The 24,583-nt window shown below is 37.4% G+C and overlaps 1 protein-coding gene across 4 annotated transcripts in view; it reads right to left on the bottom strand.

The window, feature by feature from the left end:
* The window catches only part of TBC1D1 (TBC1 domain family member 1), a 103,818-nt gene that overhangs the window by 19,797 nt on the left and 59,438 nt on the right, over nt 1-24,583 (bottom strand). For 3 of the 4 annotated variants that reach the window (XM_005149136.3, XM_031048963.2, XM_031048965.2), the window contains 7 exons: nt 23,872-23,982; nt 21,587-21,715; nt 20,216-20,302; nt 18,050-18,330; nt 12,330-12,469; nt 2,100-2,285; nt 75-236 (listed from right to left, as the gene is read on the bottom strand). In XM_005149136.3, the coding sequence (XP_005149193.1) occupies nt 75-236; nt 2,100-2,285; nt 12,330-12,469; nt 18,050-18,330; nt 20,216-20,302; nt 21,587-21,715; nt 23,872-23,982 (1,096 nt within the window). The remainder of the gene's footprint in view (nt 1-74; nt 237-2,099; nt 2,286-12,329; nt 12,470-18,049; nt 18,331-20,215; nt 20,303-21,586; nt 21,716-23,871; nt 23,983-24,583) is intronic. The other variant, XM_031048964.2, reaches the window with a different exon arrangement.

The following is a 24,583-nucleotide window of genomic DNA, read 5'->3' as shown; positions in this document are numbered from 1 at the left end:
AAGAGATCATGATATTCATTTTCTAACACAATTTAAGCGCATTTACACAACTCAGAATAGCAAACTGTGCTTACCTTGCCCAACAGCAGAATGTATTTTTTCCACATCAAATTTAATCTTTGACCTCCCAGGTGTACTCAGCATTTTTTCCCAAATCAAAGTTACCTCTTTTAAGCATGGTGTAATTTCTTCATAGTCAAGTTTCAGACGTCTGTTCTGCAAATTGTTTTCTGAAGCTAGGAAGTGATAAATTGAACACACCAGTTAATACTGTTTACTATTTGTAACATGTATTAATTTAACTTGGATATTGGAAGCCTAGAAGGGTGCCAGAGAGGGACTCTTCATCAGGGACTGTAGTGATAGGACAAAATAAATAAAATAAATGCAAGATTTTCCCAACAGGATTTTTCAATTTCTCAGCCATTAAAAGAAAAAAAAAAACAGTGCAGAAGACCTACACCACATAAAAATACACAACCGGTACAGTCATCTATTTCTTATGCAAGCAGCTCCATAACAGTAATGGCAAACTAAAAAAAAAAAAAAAAGAAGAAGAATTAAAGGAGCTCATTCATACATCAATTTTTACAGACTACATCAAAAACAAAGTTCAAATACAGAAACTTTCAGAACCCTGAACACAATGTATTCATGAGGGCCTCTTAATATCTCCAATGAAGAAATCAGAAGAAGGGTCAATGGATAAGTCAGTCTTAAATAAGACATTTTAGATCATCAGAGCTCCTGTGGCAGAGATGCACTGTAGTGTTGGTGATCTGGCCAGATTACAATTTATAAGAATACTGCATTGTATTTTCCATGTTACATATAAAGGATTTAAAAAAAAAAAAAAGGCAACAGCTGGGAAAGCATCAAAGAAATCACGTCAAAAATTTTAGAAGTTAGTTTAGATTAGATTGGATATTAGGAAAAATGTGTTCACAGCTCTAAGCTGATCTGATTGTATAAATCATTGCTTTCAGAACCTCTTTCTCCAGATGTACCCTTAGCCAATGGCGCTGTGTATATGGTATCCATTGCCATACTTTATTTTACTGGATTAGCAGTTCCAGCATTTGCTGGGAACATGCCTGTCACCTGAGGGGTTCTCAGGAAACTCAGATATCAGGTGTTTAAATATCAGGGTTGAAATAGAAAAGCTACACTACCAGGTGCCTACAAATGGGCTAAGTGTTCTGGGAGGCCATATCCAGTGTTTGAGAGAGGTGTTCTCTCCTTCCAGCCCAAGTTGAAAGAAAGATTTAATGTTTGGTATACTGATATTTTCACATGGCTGGGCCCTTTGTCTACACAGTTGTTCTTCCTGGAAGACAATCCTTTCTGAAGTTTTCACAAAGGCAAAGAATTTCAATTTGCAGGCCAAGGTACCTCACCCCTTGAAGATCCAGGTGCTTACTCCCTTCCTGGACATCTAAAATCAGCCAGATGAACATTCCTCTCCCTATCATTCACATCCTCAAAGGAGCAGCTCTCCAGCACAATCACTCATGATTCTGTATGCAGCTGCCACAATAAAACATGCATTCTCAATCAGCTACATTTTATATGCAAAAATCATCACAACAGATTTGTATTAAAAAAACCCTGCAAGTTACAGTTTCTCAAGCTCCTTATCATCTTTATGACTGATCTAAACCATTACTACTCCATGCAAACCTTGCTTGCATAATGTGTACACTACAGCAGGCACTCATAGTTTCAAGTCCACAAGCAGCTGCTTGAGAACTTCAAGACCAGCTAAACAGAACACTGCCATGACCAATACTCAGACAATGACCTATGGGTGCAAATGCAGAACTTTATTGTGCTGAATTCCTTTCCAGAGCTTCTTAACACCAACCCAAAAAAACTCAGCTGTGGTAAAACTAAGAGTACCGATTCAGATCAAGTAAACAAATAATAAGGCGTAGTGATGAAAAAATGAGTGAATATCGTTACCTCCACTAACGAGAACTGAGAGAGATACTGTTAAACTGTACATTCCTAAAACATTTCATTACGGCATGGTCCAATCCACTGCCAAGGCCACAGAGCAAATGGAAAGGTTAACCTTTATTGCAGTAGGGTGCACCAACCTTGTAACTTCTGGTTTTCTTTCTCCATTCTAAGAAGAAGTATCTGCTGAATAATAGCTTTCTTCCACAACTCACGAAGCTCACGGGGTGTCCGCTTCCTTTCTTCTTTCACTGGCCCAAAGGGGCCATCTTCACACACTGGTTCCAATGGGGATCTGGGTGGAAGTTCTCCCAGTTCAGAGTAATCTTTAAAAGTGAGAAACTGTTGTGAACTACTTAGATTTCATGATCAGGTGAAGGGACACATTTTGAAAGACTGCATATATATACACACAAATGTATGTATGCATGTATCTACTTACATACACACATATGTACATACATATCTAAGAGGTAGCAAGATTAAGCAAGGTTTACCAAATGACTGTTTCAAGCAGATTTAGAAGCTTCTTCTGGGTAAAAATCATATTGGCCAAAGCCTGGAACACTTTTTTTTCTAGAACCTGATAAAAACACTATACCATACATGAAGCCATGGCTTGCTTATTATAGCTTTACAAGGATGGAACTAAATGGAAAAGGCAAGTTTGAGAAATTGCAAAAAATAAACCTACAGCTGAAATCTGTCATGATTCAGGGTAGCAGATCAAATCAAATACGGCAACCACATAATTTAAAGAATCATTTCTGAACTGCTTAACAAAGAAAACACACACCCTTAGCTGCACAAACACAACACCGCCTAAGGCCATTCACTGGGATGATTAACAGTTCTTAAAGCAAACATGCAGAAAAGGAGACAGGCACCTAAAACATGTTTGCTCTCACTTCTAATTTTTAATCATATCCTAACCTTCTGCACTTTTTCTTTTGGCTTCAGCTGGTCTACCACAAAATATATCTTTTTGTCATGCACATAGAATAATTCTAAGACTGCAAACAGTACAAAAGAAAGTAAACATTAAGTAAATTTCAAGCAAATTTAAAAATATTTAGGGAAAAGGTAAACAACATTGTTTTCAATCAAGTTCTCAACACAAAGCATAAGTTCTTATACGTTGCATTCTTAATGCCTGCTGTAGTACCACTTAATTTTACCGGTTTATAAAACAGCTCTGACTGCTCAGTAATCTTTGATGTAACCTGTATCTAAAAGAAACATTACTTGATGCACCACCTTCAAAATGAATGGTCAAAACCACCCATGTCTTCCTACCAAATCCCAGTGGAAAGCCACCACAACAGCACTTCTCCTTCAGCCCAATAGAATGGCTGTGAAACATCTTCCCAAGGACAAGCTGACCAGATATCCATACAAGAATATGCTTTAAAATAAATGCAACAAAAACCATTCCCCAGACTCTCCAGCCAAGGACAAGTACATCTGTGCATGCAATTTCAAATAGCTCCTGCAGAAGGAGCATTCCTGAAACAACTATTCTGATGGTAGCTCAGAGGTCCATTCCTTTCTCATTGCCTCACACAGTGATAAAGATTTTGAATTAAATACACACATTATCTCATTTCTACAAATTAACAAAATAGGAAGGTTTTCACCCCTTCAAATTCTGCTTCAGAATGCTATACCATATATTAACTCACACAGTTCATATGTAGCTATTCTTTCCCTGTTTCTTCAAAGGCACCCGCACAACTGAGCTCAGATGACTAAATAAGATTGGAAATGTTCACAGCTGTTGGCTTCTGGTTTTCCCAGTTTTGCCACTGTCAATCTTTTCCTCACAAGGAGTCACAGATAAATAGGGTGGCTCCAAATACCACCTGTTTCCTTATACAACATTTATTTGCTTATTACCACAGTTCAATTCAAGAGCTAAAATATGCATATAAAATTGCATCATTTTCAGCTAGCAAAACGAATTAAACCTTTAAAAACGTTGACTCTGGATATAAGTGCAGATACCCACACTTTGGGTATTTACTGCATTTCAGAGAACAGCAAACTTGACAGGAATGAGAATTAGGTGAAGGACAAACATTTGACACTTTAATGGCCATCACCATTTGCTGCAAAGAGAAGCAGGAAACACTGAAAAATGCATTAAAAAACACAGCTGATCATGAGAAATAGCCATACAATGAAGAAACTGTATTATATCCCTTTAAAGAAACTGGGATGCATTAATTTATTTTTCTTTTTCTTTACAGGTAAATGGAAAGACTTCTGTGAGCTAAGTTCTACAATTATGAAAGAGGCTTAGGTAAATGTCATCAAATAAAGAAGGAACACACACTTAATAATTCTCAACTTGTGTTGACAATGCAAGGAAAATTATTTTGATTGTTTTTGGTGCACACACTATACTGTCAACAATGTTCTACATATTTTTATGTAAAATGACTATATATAGTCACTTTCATCCTAGATCTCCTTAGTGAATATTACTTACCATTATAAGGAAAATGCTCTTAGAACCAGCTTCATTTGCTTGAATAAAATATTAAATTTAAAAAAATAAGACTACCATCATCAAGGGAATTCCTCTAAGGCTGCATTACATGCACAAAATAACATTGCCATAAGAAAGAGGAATTAATGAAAACAGTCACCAAACATCAATGCAAAAAGTAAAAGGTATTCCTATTAGGATCACTTTGACTACTGTACACTAAGTCTATTCAGTTCTTGTTACATTCTCACAGCATCCAATATAGAATGCTCGTACATCTTGGGAGAAACAAATCTCTTCTCAACCTCAACATGGCCTCAGTGGTTTATGGATCTCTTTTAGAGTTGGACTGTATTCTGGTTTTATGTATTTATATATACACGTGTTAGAAAATATTAGACTACCTACAGAGACAGTTTAGGGTTACCTACCAGCAAAAGAACCAAACCAAACCAAAACCCAACAGGCTGGCAAAACAGACGCAAGCAAATGAATTAATGAGTTAAACACACTGCATTCCTAGAATCTTTCTGGTTTTAACATACACATTCTACTTTCCCAGTGCAAATTTTGTGGATTGCTCTTCTCCTATCAACTTGACAAAAGATCACCTTTTAATTTATCAGAGATATTACTTACTTATTGTCCTCCACTGACTGTGGCAAAACCTGAACCATTGCAAAGCATTAGTTACTTAAGACCATGGTCCTGCTTCCACTTAGGCTGAAAATTTCTTGTCCATTACTGACTAACCTGGTAAGATCACTATTCAATAAAAGAAATTTATCCCACAATGCTTAAGGCTACAAAAGAAAGCAGGAAGATTACAAAATTCTACAGGCTGAACAATTGTGATTATCAACCCTACCTCTGATTCCTCTGTAGAAGTGTCCTAGACTTGATCTTGCCTTCCAAATTGCAGCTCCTTTTCTATCTTTTCTTTCTGTCTTATCACTCACGGACATTTAACAGAAAGTCTAAAGTCTACTTTGATAAACTGCAACACATTTACAACCTTCCTTCCCTCCCATCTCCATGCTGGCATGTGGCAGGATGTATAGAAACCAAAATGAACCTGTTTAACTGCTCAGGTGGCCTCTCTAAAGTTTGCAGAGTTGCATCAGCTGTTTGGCTGGTAAAGGAGTCGGGGAGGTGGAATGTGCAGGTAATCCTTCAAAGGAAAGTAAAACTCCAGACACAAACCCATGTTCCATGAGTATACAACAGAGATGGTCAGACATGCCACCCAGCTTCCAGATCCAGACAAGAGCAGAAATACTGTAACAAGAAACTGAGTATTTCATTATTATGCACAAATGATCTAGAGGGTAGCAGAGAAAGCAAAGATAAATAGTGGAGCCATTCAACTGAATGTAACTGGGAGTTCATATCCCACTGAATCAAACTGTCATGCGTTTAAATCCAAGTAATGCGCAGCCTTCAAAATTTTTATGAGATTAGTAAGTGCACTTCAGCAGGATCTGAACACTTCAGCACACATGGAAAGACTGCTTCCCCATCTGCCAACCTCATCAACTTTAGTTGACTCCTGTTCCACATTTGACCTGTACTCCTTTCAAATATGTTGCTCTTTTCCCTGCAGCTTCCATATAAAATTCTACCTCACATATGGTACATCTGCAAGCTACACAACCTTTGTATTACACAAAATTCTCACATGCAAAGATAATATGCAAAACAAAATACAAAGATTATGAAGAAAGTATCACAGTATATTACTACTAGGCACCACACTAAGTAAAGCTTGGTGAATGACCGCAGTGCTCATTACACAATATTTGACTGGTAGTGATATGAACAGGAAATTTCATTAGCTCCAGAAGCAGCTACAATGAATATAGAGCACTTGCTGGGACCTGTGGGAAGGCATTCCAACAGTGAGTTACTAAAACGTTGCCTTAAACCTTATTTTTTGGAAAATTTCATTTGTAATTCACTATTCAAACAACCTTAGTATTAAACAAGGCTTTCCAAAAACAAGAAAAAAAGGAAACCCACTAAGAGAAACCACACATGCAAAGTAAAAAACAACAGATGTGAAAAACCCACCTAAAGGCCTAAATTTTAAAAACATTCTTCCAGAAGCACTCAGTCTAACCAACCTCAGATACCAAAACCAAGATAACAAGATTCATCTTTCACTAGAAAATGCAACATTTCATGCAGAAAAAAAGAGCTTGTTTTATTTTTATAGGAAGCTAAAAGGGAGGAGGCTCAAATATAACGCGCTATCGCCATCCCAACTACGGAGTTGTTTATAGATAGCTCTCTAAATGCAGTGTTTACTAGTCACATCTGCTCTCCCGGGTTAATAACTCAAGCAAGATACGGCAAGAATGTGGATGGAAGAATTCCATCAAGCATTTTGTTTTGTGCTTTACACTATTTTTCTTTGTTGCATTTTAAACATTACAAAATACAACTTAGCAAACAAACAAGTGAACCTCCACAGTCATGTAAGATTTAACTGCCCAAAGGACTATCACAACATCCTTAGTTATCTCTCTTCAGATCTTCCATTCAGGTAGTGCCACACCTTCTTTCATACATGATACAAAAATAAAGAGTAACTGCAAACTTCCATGATCAAGGTTATAATATTCCTATTATTTTACAGAAATGTCTGTATTATTTGATTTCATAACCAGATGTGGTACCATCACTAGAAGCCTTCTGTTGCCAGAAAGCTTCAGATATGGAATCACATGAAGCAAGTTCTTCTAGTCTGACATAGAACTTAAGACAACGGCTGAAGGAGGAATTCCTGAAAAAAATGGGTATTTGATTAAAATAAACTCAAAGAGATTCTTTAGAGTTTGAGTTTTCTTTCAAAGCCAAGTTCTTCTTAAAAAGTAATTACTAACTCTTGTTAAGCAATGAGAAATTAATGTCTGGATATTTCAATAGACGCAGAAGCCATCACACATTATATGCGGTACTTACTGCACAGCCAAGCTCCTGTGCTACAGATCAAGATTAGGAGTATATTCACTCTAAGAGAGCAGAACTGAGTAGTCATTTCTAACCAGCTGGCTTTACTACAGTATTTTCAGAACTAGTCATTAGTTAATTTTTTTTTATTGAAAAAGAACCACTAAAACAGCATTGGAAAATACATTACACAGTTTACACCACATAAACATTCCAAATACAGTACGCTACAGCAACATTTCACAGTATTTGCAGTACTACTGCAAAATGATTTAAAAATACTTTCGTGTAAATAATGGAAGAGATATAACCCTCACCACAAAGTTAGGTAAGTGCCAAGCACAACTGGTTTTAAGAATAACAGTTCTTCAAATCCAAACTTTTCTTCAGCATTTAATATTTAACAGTTTGGAGCCTCTGTGTGCCAGAGACTGAAACCCAATTCATTTTAATGAACAAATCAAGTTCTTTTTCCTATACAGAGATACTTGTACTTTCTAAAAGAATTCTTTTTCTGCAAGTCAAGTTGTAAAATACTGTGTAGTAGCTCTGGCTAAAGTTCTTTTTTCTTCCCACCTGAATCTATTTTCTGAGTGCTGCTGAGAAACACTAAGCATCTCATTCCTCTGAATTGCAATTTTTCACTGTCCAACATGTAACTCCAACCCACTGTCCACCTTTGAAACAAATAATCCATTTTAAAACTGACACTGCTGCTTTAAAAACCCTGCTGTCTACTGCCACCAACATCCTGCAGCTCATGACAAACATCACCACTTTCCTACCACTTACTTCAGGAACCTGTTCACACCCTCTTTAAATCTAGTACTTGACTTTACCCTGCTGGGAGTTTCTGACGATCTGCAAAACAGTTCTCCCACTATGACAAATTCTGAGCAGTCAATATGTGAAAATTGTATTGAAAATAGTCCACTGCACAGAGATTTGTAGATGCTGAACAGAAGTATGCAAATATTCTGCTGCACTGCACTGCAAGGTGGAGTTTCATGATCACTCTGCACTGATCTAAGTGTGCTCTGCTTCTGAGCAGGGTAAGAGCACCCACCTTCAGCTTCCCTGCATGTGCCCCTCTTTGCCTCCCTGTGCCTGCTCTAGTGCTTGTGTAACACCAGGAATGGGACTAGAAAACTTATCTAACTGAAAACTAATCACCTTTTCTGAGTAAGCTCATACTTCAGCTGGTTTAAAATGATCACCAAGCTGCTCCTTTCCTATTTTAACAGCGAAGACAGAGAACTAGGACGTCCTAAACCATTTGCATAGCCACAAAATGTGGATCTTGTTAGAAAGACTCTAGAGGTATGATGATCCGGCTGCAAGTATGATGGGCAGGTATAAAGGTAAAAATCAAAGAACTGAAGAAACACTTTTATTACTTAGAATGTTTTAGACAGTGAGTGGGAGAGCCAGAGTGACTTTTGTGCACTCATACAGAAAACAGACAAAAAAAGCTTCAGATAAAGAGATTAACAAAAACCTTCTTTCAAAAGAAATATGGAATTGTAACATACAAAATGTGATCCATTTTGCAAGTGACCTGTGCTCCTTTTTTTCTTTCCACTTTGCAGGATACAACACTAATTCTACCCCCACAAATAAACAAGAAAGAAAAATACCAGAGGACAAGACACTGAGTATATCTCAAGGCAGTGGTGTGGCCATGAGAGAAATGCTTCCTCACTGTGCTCCACACCATCCGCAGCAGCACAACCATTCCATGGGAAGTGGCAAACAGCAGGAGATGAGGTTGGACATTTGAACTGTAGCTGGCTACAATAGAACTACCACAATTCAACCCTGCAAACATCCAGTTACCATCTGGAAAGCAATAAAAATCTCTACAGAACATTTCACCTATGCAGAAAATCTTTTCCAGATCTCCAAACTGGAAATCAGCCTCCTCTTCAGGTTCACCAGACATCACCTTGCTGTCCTGCCAGGCAGCAAACTGTATAATGGAAAAAATGCAAAATCATGTGTTTCATTGTAAAGTTATGTACAGAAGCAAGGGAAAATAGCAGGGAAAGGGGAAACTGGCAGCATCCACAAGCAGGAGATGGCAGAAGGAGGACCTGCACTTGGGACATTGCTCCCATAACAACCAAAAGTAACAGTCTCCTAAATCTGAGGCTTTCTGTTGTCTCAGAGTGTGGCTGGATTGAGCCCAGTCTTCAAGCAAGGCAGGAATCTCAACTGGCAAGACAAAAATAGCTGTCTAGTATATCTATTTGCAATACTTTTTTATCCTACTGATTTAGAACTGGTTTTCATTTTACTACTCTCCTGGACACCTTCCTCCATGTACAATAAACCCCTCCTTTTAAATAATGGTGTCTGCAAAACAAACAGCATGACCTCTGCCTAGTATGCGCAATGCAACCACCAAAGCACTGCCAGCAATCATTTCTTTCCAGCTGAGCTACAGGAAATGAAGTTTTAGCTCAGACTATCTGAATCCTAAACAAGGATCCAGAAATGTAGGACAGTGTGACTCAAATTGTTGTCAGCTTCATGGGAGAACTCAGGACACCAGACATTTCCAAAGTTCAGAACCTCATAGGATTAACCTCAAAATTTCAGCCAAAGCTATGTACCAGTTGTCTGGGTTTTCCTTTTAAAAAAAACCTGAAACTTTTAGTAAATACACCTTCTTATCCTGCTGCGTTTACTACACAGAGTGGCAACGAACAAAATCCATTTTGAGACCTAGCTCACCGCTTGCCTATGGAAATCACAAATACGGGGATCTAGATCTTCCTGTGTGTACAAAGTTAAAAGTTGTCTCTGTTTCTTGTGACATCTTACACATGCATATTTACTGATCACAAACCAAAGAAGTTACTGCCACAGAGCTGTATCATTTTCTTGACAGTGCCTGCCCACATGTGGTCAAAACAATACATAGTTTAGGCCTATGCTAAGCCTGGATAACTCTGTCATCTCTGATTCACAGAGATCCATGTCTCCTGGTTGGGACTTTTAAAAAATTCCTAGTTATTTTTCTCACTGCTCTCCTGCAGAGTACCCTGGATGGGTGTATGGACTGCTGCACTTGAATGGAGAAACTGATCACTGGAGTCAGGCTATAAAGGGAAACTCACAATGTTCCCTTGTTTCCCTCTCTTTATGCTTACTTTTGCAGAACATAACATCATCTTGAAAACCTTCTTTGCCCTCTGTTCAACTGGGCTGAAATCAATCTTTTGGTGACACATCAGCTGTTTGCATAATTTCTGTTTCCAAAGGAGATCAAGATAAAAAGAGCAAGAAAGACTAAAAGTACAGGTAACTTATAAAATCAATAAACTCCAATGCATCTGCTGCTTCTTGAAGAGAGTACCAAAGAAAGAGGAACAAGACGATGAATGATAGTTACATTTACTTCAGAACTACAGAGGTCACTAAGTTAACTGTAGTGGCGAGTCTAAAGTAAGATCATCTGTGTAGTAGCTCTCTTAAAGGCTACAGAGGCTGGAACATGAGTGAGTATTCTTTACTGCCAGAGATTCTCCAGGGGATGCATGAAAACCCAAATAGAAAACCTAATACTTGTTATAAATAATAATAAAGTAAAAAAGAAAATCTAACTCTGAGTTTTCTCTCCGGGTTCACAAATCGAGTATGTACATTGGAACAAAAACAGAAAAAGAAAACAACAGTAAAGAAAGAGGCCAGATATTTTAAATTGCTTCTTCTATTAATAGTATGTCCTGTTTTCATTCTGGCCACACTTGTTTCTCTAACTATTCTGCTTATCCAGCTGTAGGTTGTTAAGATTGTATCTTGCAGCTATTATGTCTCTGAGGAAATGCTTTGATAAGCAATTTAGGGTATTTTTTTTCCTATTTAATATGGGAAAGTTTTGTGGCTTTCAAAAACAAGTAAGACTATTTCCAGTCACAAAAAAGATGCATTAAATCTGCAAAATCAGTAGCTTCACAGAATGGCTTGAGGTTGATCCCTCACATACCTTGCAGTATAGGGAAGGATTTAGAGTATTACACAACATGCTCTTGAGATCACTTCATTCTGAAATACACTAAATTTAAGAGGCATCTATGCCCATACACAGCTTCCCCAACATCAGTCAAACTACACTGCAAGCATTACATTAACAACACTTGTGTTATGTGCTGTGTCCAGTTAATCAAAGTCTCTCTTTAAGATGAAAGAAGGAGGTAAAGCTTGCAGAGCTCAAGCTGTGAAATTCAAGCCTTAATAAGCCAGAGGCCATTATCTATAGACACAAGCTTCTCTGAGGTATCCTTGGCCTCAGCATGTGCTGAAGTACCTGGCTTATATAAAGTGAGAAGCATAAAATGTCACACCTGCACACTCATGTGCAGTGATTTTTTTTCTAGTCTGTGGTTCTTAAGCTTTACAGACTTTCAGGAGATAAATATGAGAACAGTGTATATAACTATGACTCAAGTGGCAAAAGTCACAGAGTGGAGGAGCATACATGTGGTCAAATTCAGTCTGGTATGAAGTACACTTTACAGAACTCAACTAACATCGTAAAAGAAATGTAATTCCTTCTGCTAGGCCTGCATTTTTCTAGTCCATAGTTCTATATTGCAGCATGGCAAGATGAAAGAAGCCTCACCTTTTCTTCAGAGCAATACCTGGTGATGCTTTTATTAAACCCAGAACTCATTAAAACGGTACAAACAAAACCAACTGCTTTTTCAGTTAGTTAATATGTCACAACTTTGGAATTATGTTACATACAAAGCTGAAAACTAAAAGCCTCAACAGCTGATGAGCTTGGCTTGCCCAAAGAGTAGGTGGGAAAGTGCAGACAGTACAAACAAAGCACCAGGCAAATTTGTCTGCTCAGTAGACAAATTGATCCACACTATCTCCACTGACAACATTCATGGAAGCGAATAAACAGAGACTTTACCATCATATCGACTGGGAGAATCACATGCTTTCTGAGGGGTTGCCACTCGCAGGAATATCTGTTGCCTCCATGAATGCCGTCGTGTCCTTACAGGGCTGTCCTCACCAATAGCCTGCTGGCTGTGTTTGGATTCATAGTCGCTAAAATAGTGAACACAGAATGGCTTGTGAGTCGTTTGCCTGAATCTGCTATCAACAGTGACACAGTCTTCAGTGAATGTAACAACAGTGATCATCAACTACAGAGTGCAGTGTGCTGTGCACATGCTGGGTCAAGCTCTAAGTGTTAGGTAAGTGAAGCTTGCTTTGTGGCAGCAGGTTTATACAACGCTGCAAATATCACACAGGTTCATCAAAAGGGTCTGGCAGCTCTTCTCCAGTTTTAATCAATTCTCAGCTTTCTTTGCAGCAGTGTATGAAACTCAATGCATTAAAAACACACCATAATGTATTTTTACCATCCGATTTAAATGCCATCCAGAAAATCTAGTAATTATTCATAGGAGGCACAAAGAACTGTTGCTACCTTTTATCAGCATATATCAAGGAGCTTTATAAACACCAACTAAACTTGCAACCTTCTGTGAATGGGGTATGTAAAATATTCACCCACAACATAGACTTGGAGCAAAACTTTTGCCCTTTGTGTTCACAAGTCACCATTTGACATAGACAACAACCTTTGGAATAGTGGTTAGGAACCTTGTATGTTACTCATTTGATGTAATCTACAAATTACACACAGAGCTTTGTATTCAGAATATTAAACAAAATAATGAACAGCAATGCTGTTTTCCTATTAAAAATCCCATTAGTAACTTTCAGTTGTTACATCTTTAAACTAGTCATTCCTTATTCCATCCTACTTAGGATGAACCATGTATATTCTCTTAACTGAAAACTGCTAATACAATGCTTTGGCAGGAATATTCACTGAAGTGCATAGGTGGAAGTTGCATGATCATTGTAACATCAAAAAGGCTAAGTTCTGCAACCATAATGGAAAGGAGTCTGGTACAGCTCCATCCTTTTGACAGCAACCACATGCAGAATACATGCAAGTGAACTGTTGCACAAATCACACTTTGCAAGTGCAAGAAGCATTTGAAATAGTTGGAAAAAAACCTTTGAAAGCAGTTTTACCTGCAGGCTTTAAGAGAGAACCCTACCTTGTGCTCCTAAAGTCAGAGGTGTTATTTTCATCTACAGGAGCCAGAAATTTTAAGAAATTTGGCACAGAAGAGGAAGAATGAAGCTTTTTCCTTAAGGCAGTACGGTAGGAGATGCTGAGAGTGCAGTTGGGAAAAGTACAGTTTAGAACAAAGAAGTGTAAATCCACAGAATAAAAATAATACATAGTGCTAAGTTTCAAACAAAAAGCAGCTTAATCCTAAAGGCCTGAATATCAAGGGAACCAAAGCCAAAACTGAAATTGCTAATAATATGCTACTTTGAAATACATATTTGTTTGGGCAAACTAAAATGTTCCAATATAAATAAATGTACTTCCAGTAAAGCTATTATTCTAAGATATTTAGTGCATGTTTCAAGTAAATTCCTTTAATCTAATTAGAACTGATGTCAACTTTACCATTGCATATTTACTTAAATACCAGTTTCAATGACTAAGTTTCAGGGAAAAGGTTAGGAAAAGCTGACACTGATAATCATTGTAGTGGCAAATGAAAGCTAAGACTTTGGCAAAAAACATTCTGTGAAGCATTAACAGACAAGCTTGGAACTTTTAAGTTAAAAGGTGAGCCTTCTGGCTGATTATTTAGGACTGTGGCTGTATTTATGCAACAGACAGGAGCACTTATAAAATTTCATCAGCAGTCTTCTAGCCAACATAATGTTGCTCTTTTAAAATAACAAGCCCCCAACATGCTCAGAAGAACGAAAATAGATGGAAGTGAGAACAACTCAGATAATGAACAGGTTTTGCATGGAATTAAAAGATATAAAAATATTTGGCTAATGATACTACAAGACCTTTTCCTCAGAGGAGTACACAAAAGTACGTGAGTAGGAGAATCTACTCCTGAAATACTAGTTTAAAAAAGAACTGCTTCTGATAATCCACAAATTATATATCTGGATGGCATTTAGAACTGTTTCCTGAAGATGTGAGGGGGATGGAGATACCCTGAGATAAGCACTAGAATGAAGTGAAGCTGTTCTTTAGCAGATGGTATTAAGCATGAAGACGATAAGATTGTAGCACAGTGTGCCTTGCAAAGAGGTTTTGCTTAAAATCATATTATAAATCTATCACAATTACATGGTAATTTCACTTACAGAATACAATGAACTTAGGCAGTTTGACTTTATTGATTTATACTCATTTACCCATTTGATAATATCTATAAATTTCTGTTTTCCATCTTGTTTCTTAGAGGTTTGATATGGTATACCCTTAAATCATAGAATCATAGAATAGTTAGGGTTGGAAAGGACCTTAAGATTATCTAGTTCCAACCCCCCTGCCATGGGCAGGGACACCTCACACTAAACCATATCACTCAAGGCTTCATCCAACCTGGCCTTGAACACTGACAGGGATGGAGCATTCACAACCTCCCTGGGCAACCCATTCCAGTACCTCATCACCCTAACAGTAAAGAATTTCTTCCTTATATCCAATCTAAACCTCCACTGTTTAAGTTTGAACCCGTTACCCCTTGTCCTGTCACTACGGTCCCTAATAAATAGTCCATCACCAGCATCCCTGTAGGCCCCCTTCATGGAAAGGAAAGAAGTTGCTACTGTGCATGCAGAATCATTACCAAATCTACTTGGAAAAATCTGCTTTTGAGAGTTTAATCTTCAGGATTCAAGTAAGTCTATCAAAATGAAGAGTAAAGAGGACATTGTAAACTCATTTCCTATACCATACTTCTGAGGTGAAGCTAAATTAAAGAGATGCTAATTCATAAATATAACTGAAGGAACTGGTGAAACAAGGTTCCCAATTGAGTATTTTCTCATGGTCAGAAGAATCAACACTTTGGGAAAACAGGAAACCTTCACCTGAGAGAACAAAACCAAACAATAAACAGTAACAGCAATAAAAATTGTCTGCCAATGGTCAATGACTGTTAACAGCACTTCCAAGGATGTTTGGTCTCATTAGCCTTTTGAGCTAAAATAAACAGTTTTAGCTCAAGGGATTTAAGAAAGAGTTGCATGGTTAAGATTTTTAGGGAGCTACTTGTTTCAGATCTTCAGGGAAATGATGCGTTAATGTCCTTTGCTCAACATTCTCTATACGTAAAGAATTCCTAAGAAAGGAGGCACAGAAAAGTATTATTTGATATTGCTCAAAGTAACCAAAAGAAATACATAAGATGGTGGTTGGGGTTTTTTGTTTGGTTATTCTTGGGTTTGGGTTTTGGGGGGAGTTGTGATTTTTGGTTGTTTGTGGGTTTTGTTTGTATGAGCTCTCCACAGTCCTACTTCTTGCCCCATTTATTTAACTTTGCCAATTTTCCCTTAATGTCAGGCACAAAGGAGTAGTAATATGTTTGTGGGTTATCATGAACAAAGCAGAACAGAACTGAATGATTCAGGAAGGACAAAGTGAGCTGAATCACAGGTTTTTGGCAACTTATTCCTCACACAATTTAAGCAGTGCTGCTGTCTGCTGCATAACAAGTTTCTTTAGAGCCAGTTATTCCAAAGCAAGTCATGTGTCCATGTGTCTGAAAGAATTTCATTTATTAAACAAAAAATTACATGGGTACCAGCTCTACATTCAGTAGTGGAGCAGTTAGTCCCCTCTCCCATAAAAATCTATGACTTTTGGTCTATATTAAATTATTTACACTATAGATTCACATTTATGACATGGTAAAACAAGCACTTCCTCAAACTATGCTAGCTAGCTCACCTCTTTTGCACAAAATGCCCACTTTGTTCTCCGCTTGAGTTATGCCTTAGATATTTAAAGAAGTTGGGTGAAGAGGCCGAAGGATTAAGACGGGTTAGAGTAGGAGAACGCGCAAGTTGCCCAGAAGAACTTTTAGGTTCACCAACAGATGCGTTCAGACCGTACAGTGGTATTCCAACCAGTGATGGAGTTGAGGTAGTACAAAGAACAAAACAAATAAAGAGAGGAAAAAGGGGGAAAGGGGAAGGAAAAAAAAAATCACTTCTCTAATCTTTGAAAGAGACCTGGCATATACAAATGAGGCAGTTCCTATGTTTTCACAGTTAACGCAGTAAGTGTAAGAGGCTGAACATTTTAACCCAATCAGCAAAGTCCCAAATACACACTTACAGGCTTCAGCAAGGCATTTCAGCACATGACCATATCTAAACTCCCAAAAAACTGTCACTGACACACCCCTTCCTTCTCCCTCATATGCACTTCCTCTTGGTTAATATGATAAAGCCAGGCATATGATCAAGAGTTCTAATGGATAAGAAGTGAAATGCTACATAAAGAAGTGAATTTACTTACACTTTGGAAACAATTTAAGAATTGAGGTAAGCTGTTCAAAAACAGTTCTAAAATGTACAAGACTCGTTAAAAGTCTGTAATTCCAGGGATTTTTGAGAACTTTAAGTATAGTTTTCTTCTGTTTTCCATTTCCTCTGATTCTATACATTTGCTAAAAAGGGAAGCAGTGGTGATTTCTTTTTGCTTTATGTGAGGGATCATGCACACTCAGTATTACTAAAAATTACACGATCAAACCCAAATAAAAATAACCAAGGAAACTAAAAATGTCCTTAATCTCTAGCTGCATTCCTACAGTACAATAAGAATTGATTGAGCAAGCAGCTATAAACATCAGGGCAACTGTCAACAAACACTACAAGTCTTAAACTGCACTACAAAAAAATTCTAGTATTTTAGAATTCAAAAGGTTCAAAGAAGGGACAAAAAGGCAACCCAGGTCATGTTTCATGTCAAATACTATAATTCTCCTTTTTTCACTGTCATCACCTATTGCAGGCATGTTTTTTACTGCCTCACCTCCTGCAGAGAAAAAATGAGCTGGAATACATACAGATTTCCTACCATCTAACTTGTGTAAACGAGCATATTGGCAGCGAAACAGAAGCCTACAGAGTGTTTCCATAGTAATTGGGAAAAAACAGATACAGGGAGCAAAGAAAACTGCCATAAAGTTAAGAGGAGACTTTAGAGATGTGGAGGCAGGCTTTTGAAGGACAATTTGAAGAATATTAGCATGAAGGCAAGCAGTAACTTGTAGTTATGAGTAAAACCTATATAGGCTTGTTGAAAAGTTAGACAGGAACCTCACCTCTATCAAGAATTAGGTAACTTATGTCAGTTTTTGTGTTATTTTGAAGTCACACATGAATTCACCAACTAAAATTTTCAGGATCACAAATGCTACCAGAATTTTCTCTATAGACAGTAAGAAGTAGCATTTCTTTATGCTGCTTGCAGAACAAAACAACCAACATTAAGGAATATTGCTTGAAAAAATATAAAACCCCATATGAGCAATCCTATGTTGTGCTTACACTTATACTGTGGAACTACAACATCTTATGTTTTTTTCTTTCCCCTGTGGAGTACACAGGGCTAAAAGTGTTCTTAAACAGAATACCTACAAACCTCCAGTGAGTGACACACTGCTGTTGATACATTTCTTATGCATTAAGAGGACATACCTGGTATGCAATTATCATCACAAAATATGTCCTCAACAAACAAAATCATAGCCTGCCTTTAGTAAGTCTTACTTTCTTTTGTGAGGAGTCTCTGTGCTCACTGAGTGATACCTCATAAGTTTCCTCTGGGGAACAGATGGCGATGTTTCAACAGGTAGCAGAGATTCCTGGCTTTCTGTTGGCAAATGACTCAGTGTGTTTGCTCGCCTGCGAAAGCTTTGCTGAGGTAACTGCTCAACTGGAGAACCATCTGCATCGCTGGAGAGATCACCCACTGATCCACTGGTCTTGACAGTGCTTTCTGTAGGAAGCGCAGGAAGTCTGTCTTTCTCCTTTTCACACAATGGTGCTTCCTAGCAGTGCAACACAGAAGGTTATCAATCTTATCAAGAATTATCAATCTTTGAGGTTGCAGTCTCATATCATTATTCACATCCCAGAGATCTGCTTTAAACTTGCATGTTTTATCATGATAGCCTAAAGAAAGATTCTTTGATGGTTTATGTCTTTGTTATTAATTATTTAGGTCAAAAAAAATCACAGTCTCCATTTTACAGAGGAAAAGTAATTTTGAGAATAATTGTATTTTACAGTATGTCAAACACAACTCAGAAGAAATAGGGTCAGAACAGTACAGAAGAATCAGATTTGGGTAACAGTGACAGCAATGAAAAGGATGACATTTCAGAGTACTATATAGATTGCACCCCACCTGCGAATATAACATTCCTATGACTAGATGCCTGTTTCAGTTCAAAACCATGCATTTTTCTTCATTCACCACCTCATGTATTTCTTGCAGAGCTGGCCATTTTTTCAAAAACATAAGTAGCAAGAATATTCTTGACTACCTGAAGTCAGGAGTCCATAGGTGATGAGGCACTAGACAAAAACCAACAGCTGTATCCAAACCTGCAGAGTACTAGGCTGCCCCCATGGAAGAAGACTGGTTTCTTCTATGCTGCTTGTTTATATTAGAATCATAGAATCATAGAATAGTTAGGGTTGGAAAGGACCTTAAGATCATCTAGTTCCAACCCCCCTGCCATGGGCAGGGACACCTCACACTAAACTGTATCACCCAAGGCTTCGTCCAGCCTGGCCTTGAACACTGCTGGAGATGGAGCATTCACAACCTCCCTGGGCAAATATTGTATTATTCAGACTAAAAGCTTTCTAACCATGCAAAAGGGGAAATTCCTAAACCTTTTATTTGAGTTTTATGTTTCTGATTGATGCAATGCTGCGTTCACATTATGCACTTTCAGGGCTGAAACCAACCTGATTAGGATCAGCAGCATGGTAATTACTGCATTTATTTTACTGCACATTGTTGCAAGATTCAGACGATTTATATAATATTTTATTTCACATATATAGACTCACACAATAAGATATATAAAATATATATATATATATATATTTACAGTAACATGGCTTTTCTATTTCAAATAGAGACCCAATTGCACTGCTCTCTTTTTATAGCATGGGGAACAGAATGAAAAGCCTGAAAGCAACTTGAAACTTCTGGAAAACAGAAACACAGATTTACTAAGAGTCCCATCTTGCCAAACAGTACAGAAATCTCCAGTGAAGCTCTACAGATAACAGCATCTGACATGTCACCATAGTATTGACATGACTGCTATTTCTTAGCTTGAAAGTCTGTTACCAGAGTAAACTAGGAAATTATTTTGCTCAAGCTGTCCCTCAGAGGACTCGCACACATTCTGACAAATTCCATAAATTAAAAAATGATTTAGATAATCAACTAGCAAATTCTAAAAAACTTAAGTATTGCTTCAAGCTGGAGGCCAGGAGAGTGGGAGGAAGGGATGACATGGGGCAAAGGGAAAGGCAGTCACAGATCCAAGAGGCTGCCTGCAATGAATGCAGCCCTGTCACCCTCAGAGGGACTTGGTACAGGAATAAAGACAGATCCTATGGATAAGCAAGTGGCAAAAGGACTCTTGCAGGTAGGAAGAAAAGGATATACTTACCCTCCCTACTCTGCGATACTGTTTTTATCATACTGTTTGATTGCTCTAGGGTTTATTTCCTTTCACATGCAACCAGTTAGCTTGCTTACTCTCAAAAAATAATCAAAACAAAATTCAAGATGTTAGAACAGATCAGTTATGTGAGTGGTTGGTAACCACATTTCACATCTGACCAGTTGTTTCAGGGAATATTACCTTAAGTTTCCAAGTATATACATTCACCCCAGACTTTACTTACTTTACGTGTGCTGCTTAATGAACTGGATATAGAGCTGTCCAAATCCACAGCACCAGCACTGTCCAGTGGACCTCTGGCTTTACTGCCCTGCAGAGATAAAGCACACCAGCAGTTAGGATTATGATGTATACGAATACCAAAAAAAGATTTGTGTAGCCTAGTCAGGATCTTTAATTCTCAAAGACAGTATCCAATTAAATTTCCTGAAATGTCTAAGAACAGCCTTTGCCCTTGTGAGAAACAAAGGCTTCATTCAGGACATTCTAAAGGATCTGTTGGAATTGAGGAATTCTCATAGGAAATGATGTGCTTTCCACGATACTTACATAATCGAATATTGAATACATGTACTGTTAACTACTGTGAGAATAACTTCTGAATTCCAAACGGGAAATTTTCACACTAGGTACTTCTTGCCAAGATAAAAAGAAACAAGAAGGCTTATAAAGCTCTTAAAACCATATAAATTTAATACACAACAGAACATCATTTCTGGTATTATCATTTCAATGTCTATAAATCAGAAAGCATAAATATTTTTGCATAATCTGTTCAACAGTATTTTTCTACAATGTTTTTATGTAACCAAGAGAAATATCAAGAAACATACTATTGGGTTCTTATATGCTGACACAACTATGGAATTTCTATCTTCCTCACCTTAAATGGTATATTTTTTTATGTTCTGAAGTTAAGGTTTTTGTTCTCTTTGAGCTGTTATTCTAGGTAAAATACAAAATGTTATCATTAGTCACAATAGTGACTATTGTCTCCTTGAAGATAAGGCAAAATGTCTCTGATCTAATAAAAATAAAGAATTTCCATCAAAACAGCCATGACAGTGAAAATGCAATCAATATACACCTGTGCTTTGTGAAGACCTTATGCCAGTCAGGACAAACTGGCAAAAATTAGAACAGTAGCTACTATACTTTGTGTAGCACCACTAACGTTATGTTTCATACACTGAACATGCTCACAGCAGAATTTTACAGGGGTGAACTCTAGAAATGCTGGCTGGGAAGTAATGAGGGGAGATATTCAACTAAAAATCTTCTCTATGTGCATAATAATAACAGGGAGAACATGCTTTTGCTATCATTTGTTTCATGGAAGCAGGTTAGATGCAATGAAATAAGCTTTGAAAGCCCTGTTTTGTCACTACTAGTTGCATGTCTATGAGCCAATAAGCTGTATTAGGCCTTTGTTCAATTTAACTGCTGATGAGAAATGAGACTGCCAAATTTTTGTTCCTTTAATATTGGTTGTTTGGTGTTCAACCTGGAAAGATAACAAATATTAATTTTCTATCATTCAAATAAATAAAACAATGAAATTATGTTCAGAGGCAATAAACATGATGATACTTACACGTGATAAAATGCTTTCAAATGATTCTGTCAGAGATCTTTTTGCTTTGTTCTTTAACATATCTAATCTGAATCTCGAAGCACTGCTGGGCACTTCATTTATAGCATTCTCAGTAGGGGGTTGTGAAGTCTGCAAGTGTTTAAAAATATAAATGTGAAATACTCAACAGCATGGAGCGGGATTTCAGTGAACAGTCTGAAGACTTCCATAACCTGGATCAATACTTTCTCCTGGTGTCCCTGGCATTTCATGTCTTTTGATCTTTTGATACTTATACTGAAATTTAACAAACTGTCCTAACATAACATCAGGAAATCTCCTAAAGGAAATGTGCTGAATGCAGCAGCTTCAGATGAAGTGCCCCTTCAATAAGGATTTATGGCTGTGTTGGAACATTTTCTTTAACAACAAAGTACAATTGTACAAATTGCAAATGTTTAAGTGTAACAGATTAGAGATTGCTGAATGGATCTACTTTTCTTGCTAAGAAATCAATCAAAAATAGTGAAGTTCATAATTAACAAAAACTCTCAAGTGTCCCCACTATATTAAAACAGGGTTTCTTAAAGGTCAGGAAGATGTGTAACAATCTATTTTTCTATATATTTCACCAGTAGAAATACTTCCATCTTAAAGCTAATAGTCTATTGAGAGTTTTGCTTTTTAAATATATATTTCAGTTAATTTTTAGTGCTTGCAAAGACCAATGTAGCAAATACAAAAATGGCTCTATGATGCAAATATTACCATCCAAACCTAACAACTGCAGCTGATACCAGAGCACAATTTTCACTGCTGTTTTTTGGGAACAGGAACATCAGGGTGTTATGGGTTAATAATTGTTGAGACAAATAACACTGACAGTGTACATGTTCAAAGGTATCTGCTATTACATAGTGCTGGAGATAAATTATCAGAGTAAATATAAAACGTTGTGCTAGGACAAATGACGGGCTAAGGGCAAGTCAACTCTGTTGGTAGAGCATTAGCATCTTTGTAAACGTGAGATTAACCAATTTTGGTTCCAGGAACTGAGTAAACAGACTGCAGCAGGCCTTAGGGATTTTCAAATCCCACTGAAGACATATCAAGATATTATCTTGCTTCCTATATCCCTATTTCCAAGCCATTCATGACTGACAGCTATTTGATAGCTGGCGTTAGACCAAATAAAAATATTTCAGGTATGATGATAGAGGACCTCAGGCAATGTTTCTTCCTGTCATATCACAACTACAATGATCTTTTCTTAAAAGTGTATTTCTGGTGAAATAGCCAAGGCAAAAAAATCAGAGAACAAAACATGCAAAGTTTTCTTCCTGCTTCCTCTGGGAGGTCAATAGTTAGCTAGTAAGCCATAAAGAAGAGATTAGCAAAATGAACAAACAGCAAACAAAGGCTTGCTGCTATGTCCCAAATTTCTTCCGGGTCTCATTACACTCCATATATTTACTTGCTAGTTTATATCACAAATGGACAACAGCAGTCATCATGGTGGAACTACCAGCCAGCAGTGGTGGGACAGCCAAGATTTTTAACAGGGTCAAATAACTGGAACTGAAAGTTTTCAGAGAACTGGTGCTGATTCTCTTAAAACAGAGACTTCCTCCAGGTGTCTCAAGTTTGTTAGTCACAAAGCAAGGCATCCAAAATCACTTATCCCTTCTGGAAAATCTTAACTGTGCTGTATAGCCAGTTAAACAGCGCTGATACAACCTGATGCAGAATGAAAGGTAACAGCTCTGCAGAAATGGATGAGTTGCAGATGTGGTTTCTGCAGCAATCCTACTCAGCTACTCCTCCTTGAGGCCACTTCAAACAGTGGCTTGTACACAAGAAGTAACTTCCAGCTATTAAGCAAACATTAATAGTCTTTACCAAGAATCAAATCTATTCTGTTGTCAAGACACTGACTCATACAGAGAGTGGGATGGCAAATGTCACAGACTATCTGAGAGCAATTACAAATTTGTTCTCTCATACACAATTAATTTTCATTACAGTGAGAAGAAAGCAACAACCAGATCAGTGGTCTACCTTGTTTGCATACTTATCTCCTAGGCCTGAAATCAGACTGTACTGGGTACCTCAAAATCAGATATGGCTGCTGTGGCACAGAACAATAGCCTATGAATCATAAGCAAAACCAGTGTTCACCGCTCCTGACAGTCTGAAGCTCCAAAATGCCAGTGATGGAAATTTGCCTTTGGAAAGATATAAAAATGAAATGGATTTTTTTTTTCATGGATCCTCCTTACATGAACTAAAACTTACTGATTACTTACCTGTTTTGCTTCTCCAACATGGATGTGGTCCTTCTGTTTTTCTTCATACATGTTTCTCAAAACAGAGATAACCAACTCATTCTCTTTTTGATCATTCCTTGGTCTTAATTTCTTTAATTGAAAACACCACAAGCACAGTAATTACACATTCGTGTAACAGCAAATATTTACTCTTTTCATCTAGTCACTGTCAATACATCATTAAGGTAAGAACCAGTTTAACTTGGTTAATGCTACTACTCCAGTCCACCAGAGGACACCAGTGTCCCAGGCAAAGCAGAACACAGGCATGGAAACACTTGACCTCACTTCATACACAGCACAATTTACATGAAAAGACAACTCCAGAAGTATTGAATTGTCACAAGCATATTAAAGCGTAAGAAATATTTTGCCAATCTGCTTTTGATGTAAAGAAAACAAAAATACTGTGGTTCTGCGCAAAACCCTTCTGCTAGAAAACCTGCTCCCTGGACAGTTCTAGGAAATTACACAGGTATTTTAAAAATTAGTGCACAAGGTTTCTTTGCTGCATTCTATTTAGATCTGAACTACTGTAAATGAAAATGTTTTTAGAACAAGTTATTATAGAATTTAATCCCAGAAACCTAACTTTTGAAAAGTATATGCTGTTTTAATACTACTGATATAATGCAGTGGATACTTTATGAATTAGGTAATGCCAAGGTAGCATCCACAAAAATATTTTTAG

Source organism: Melopsittacus undulatus, chromosome 7, assembly GCF_012275295.1.
Source record: "Melopsittacus undulatus isolate bMelUnd1 chromosome 7, bMelUnd1.mat.Z, whole genome shotgun sequence".
NCBI lineage: Eukaryota > Metazoa > Chordata > Aves > Psittaciformes > Psittaculidae > Melopsittacus > Melopsittacus undulatus.
The sequence above is the reverse complement of the archived record's forward strand: the minus strand, read 5'-3'. Positions and strand labels throughout refer to the sequence as shown.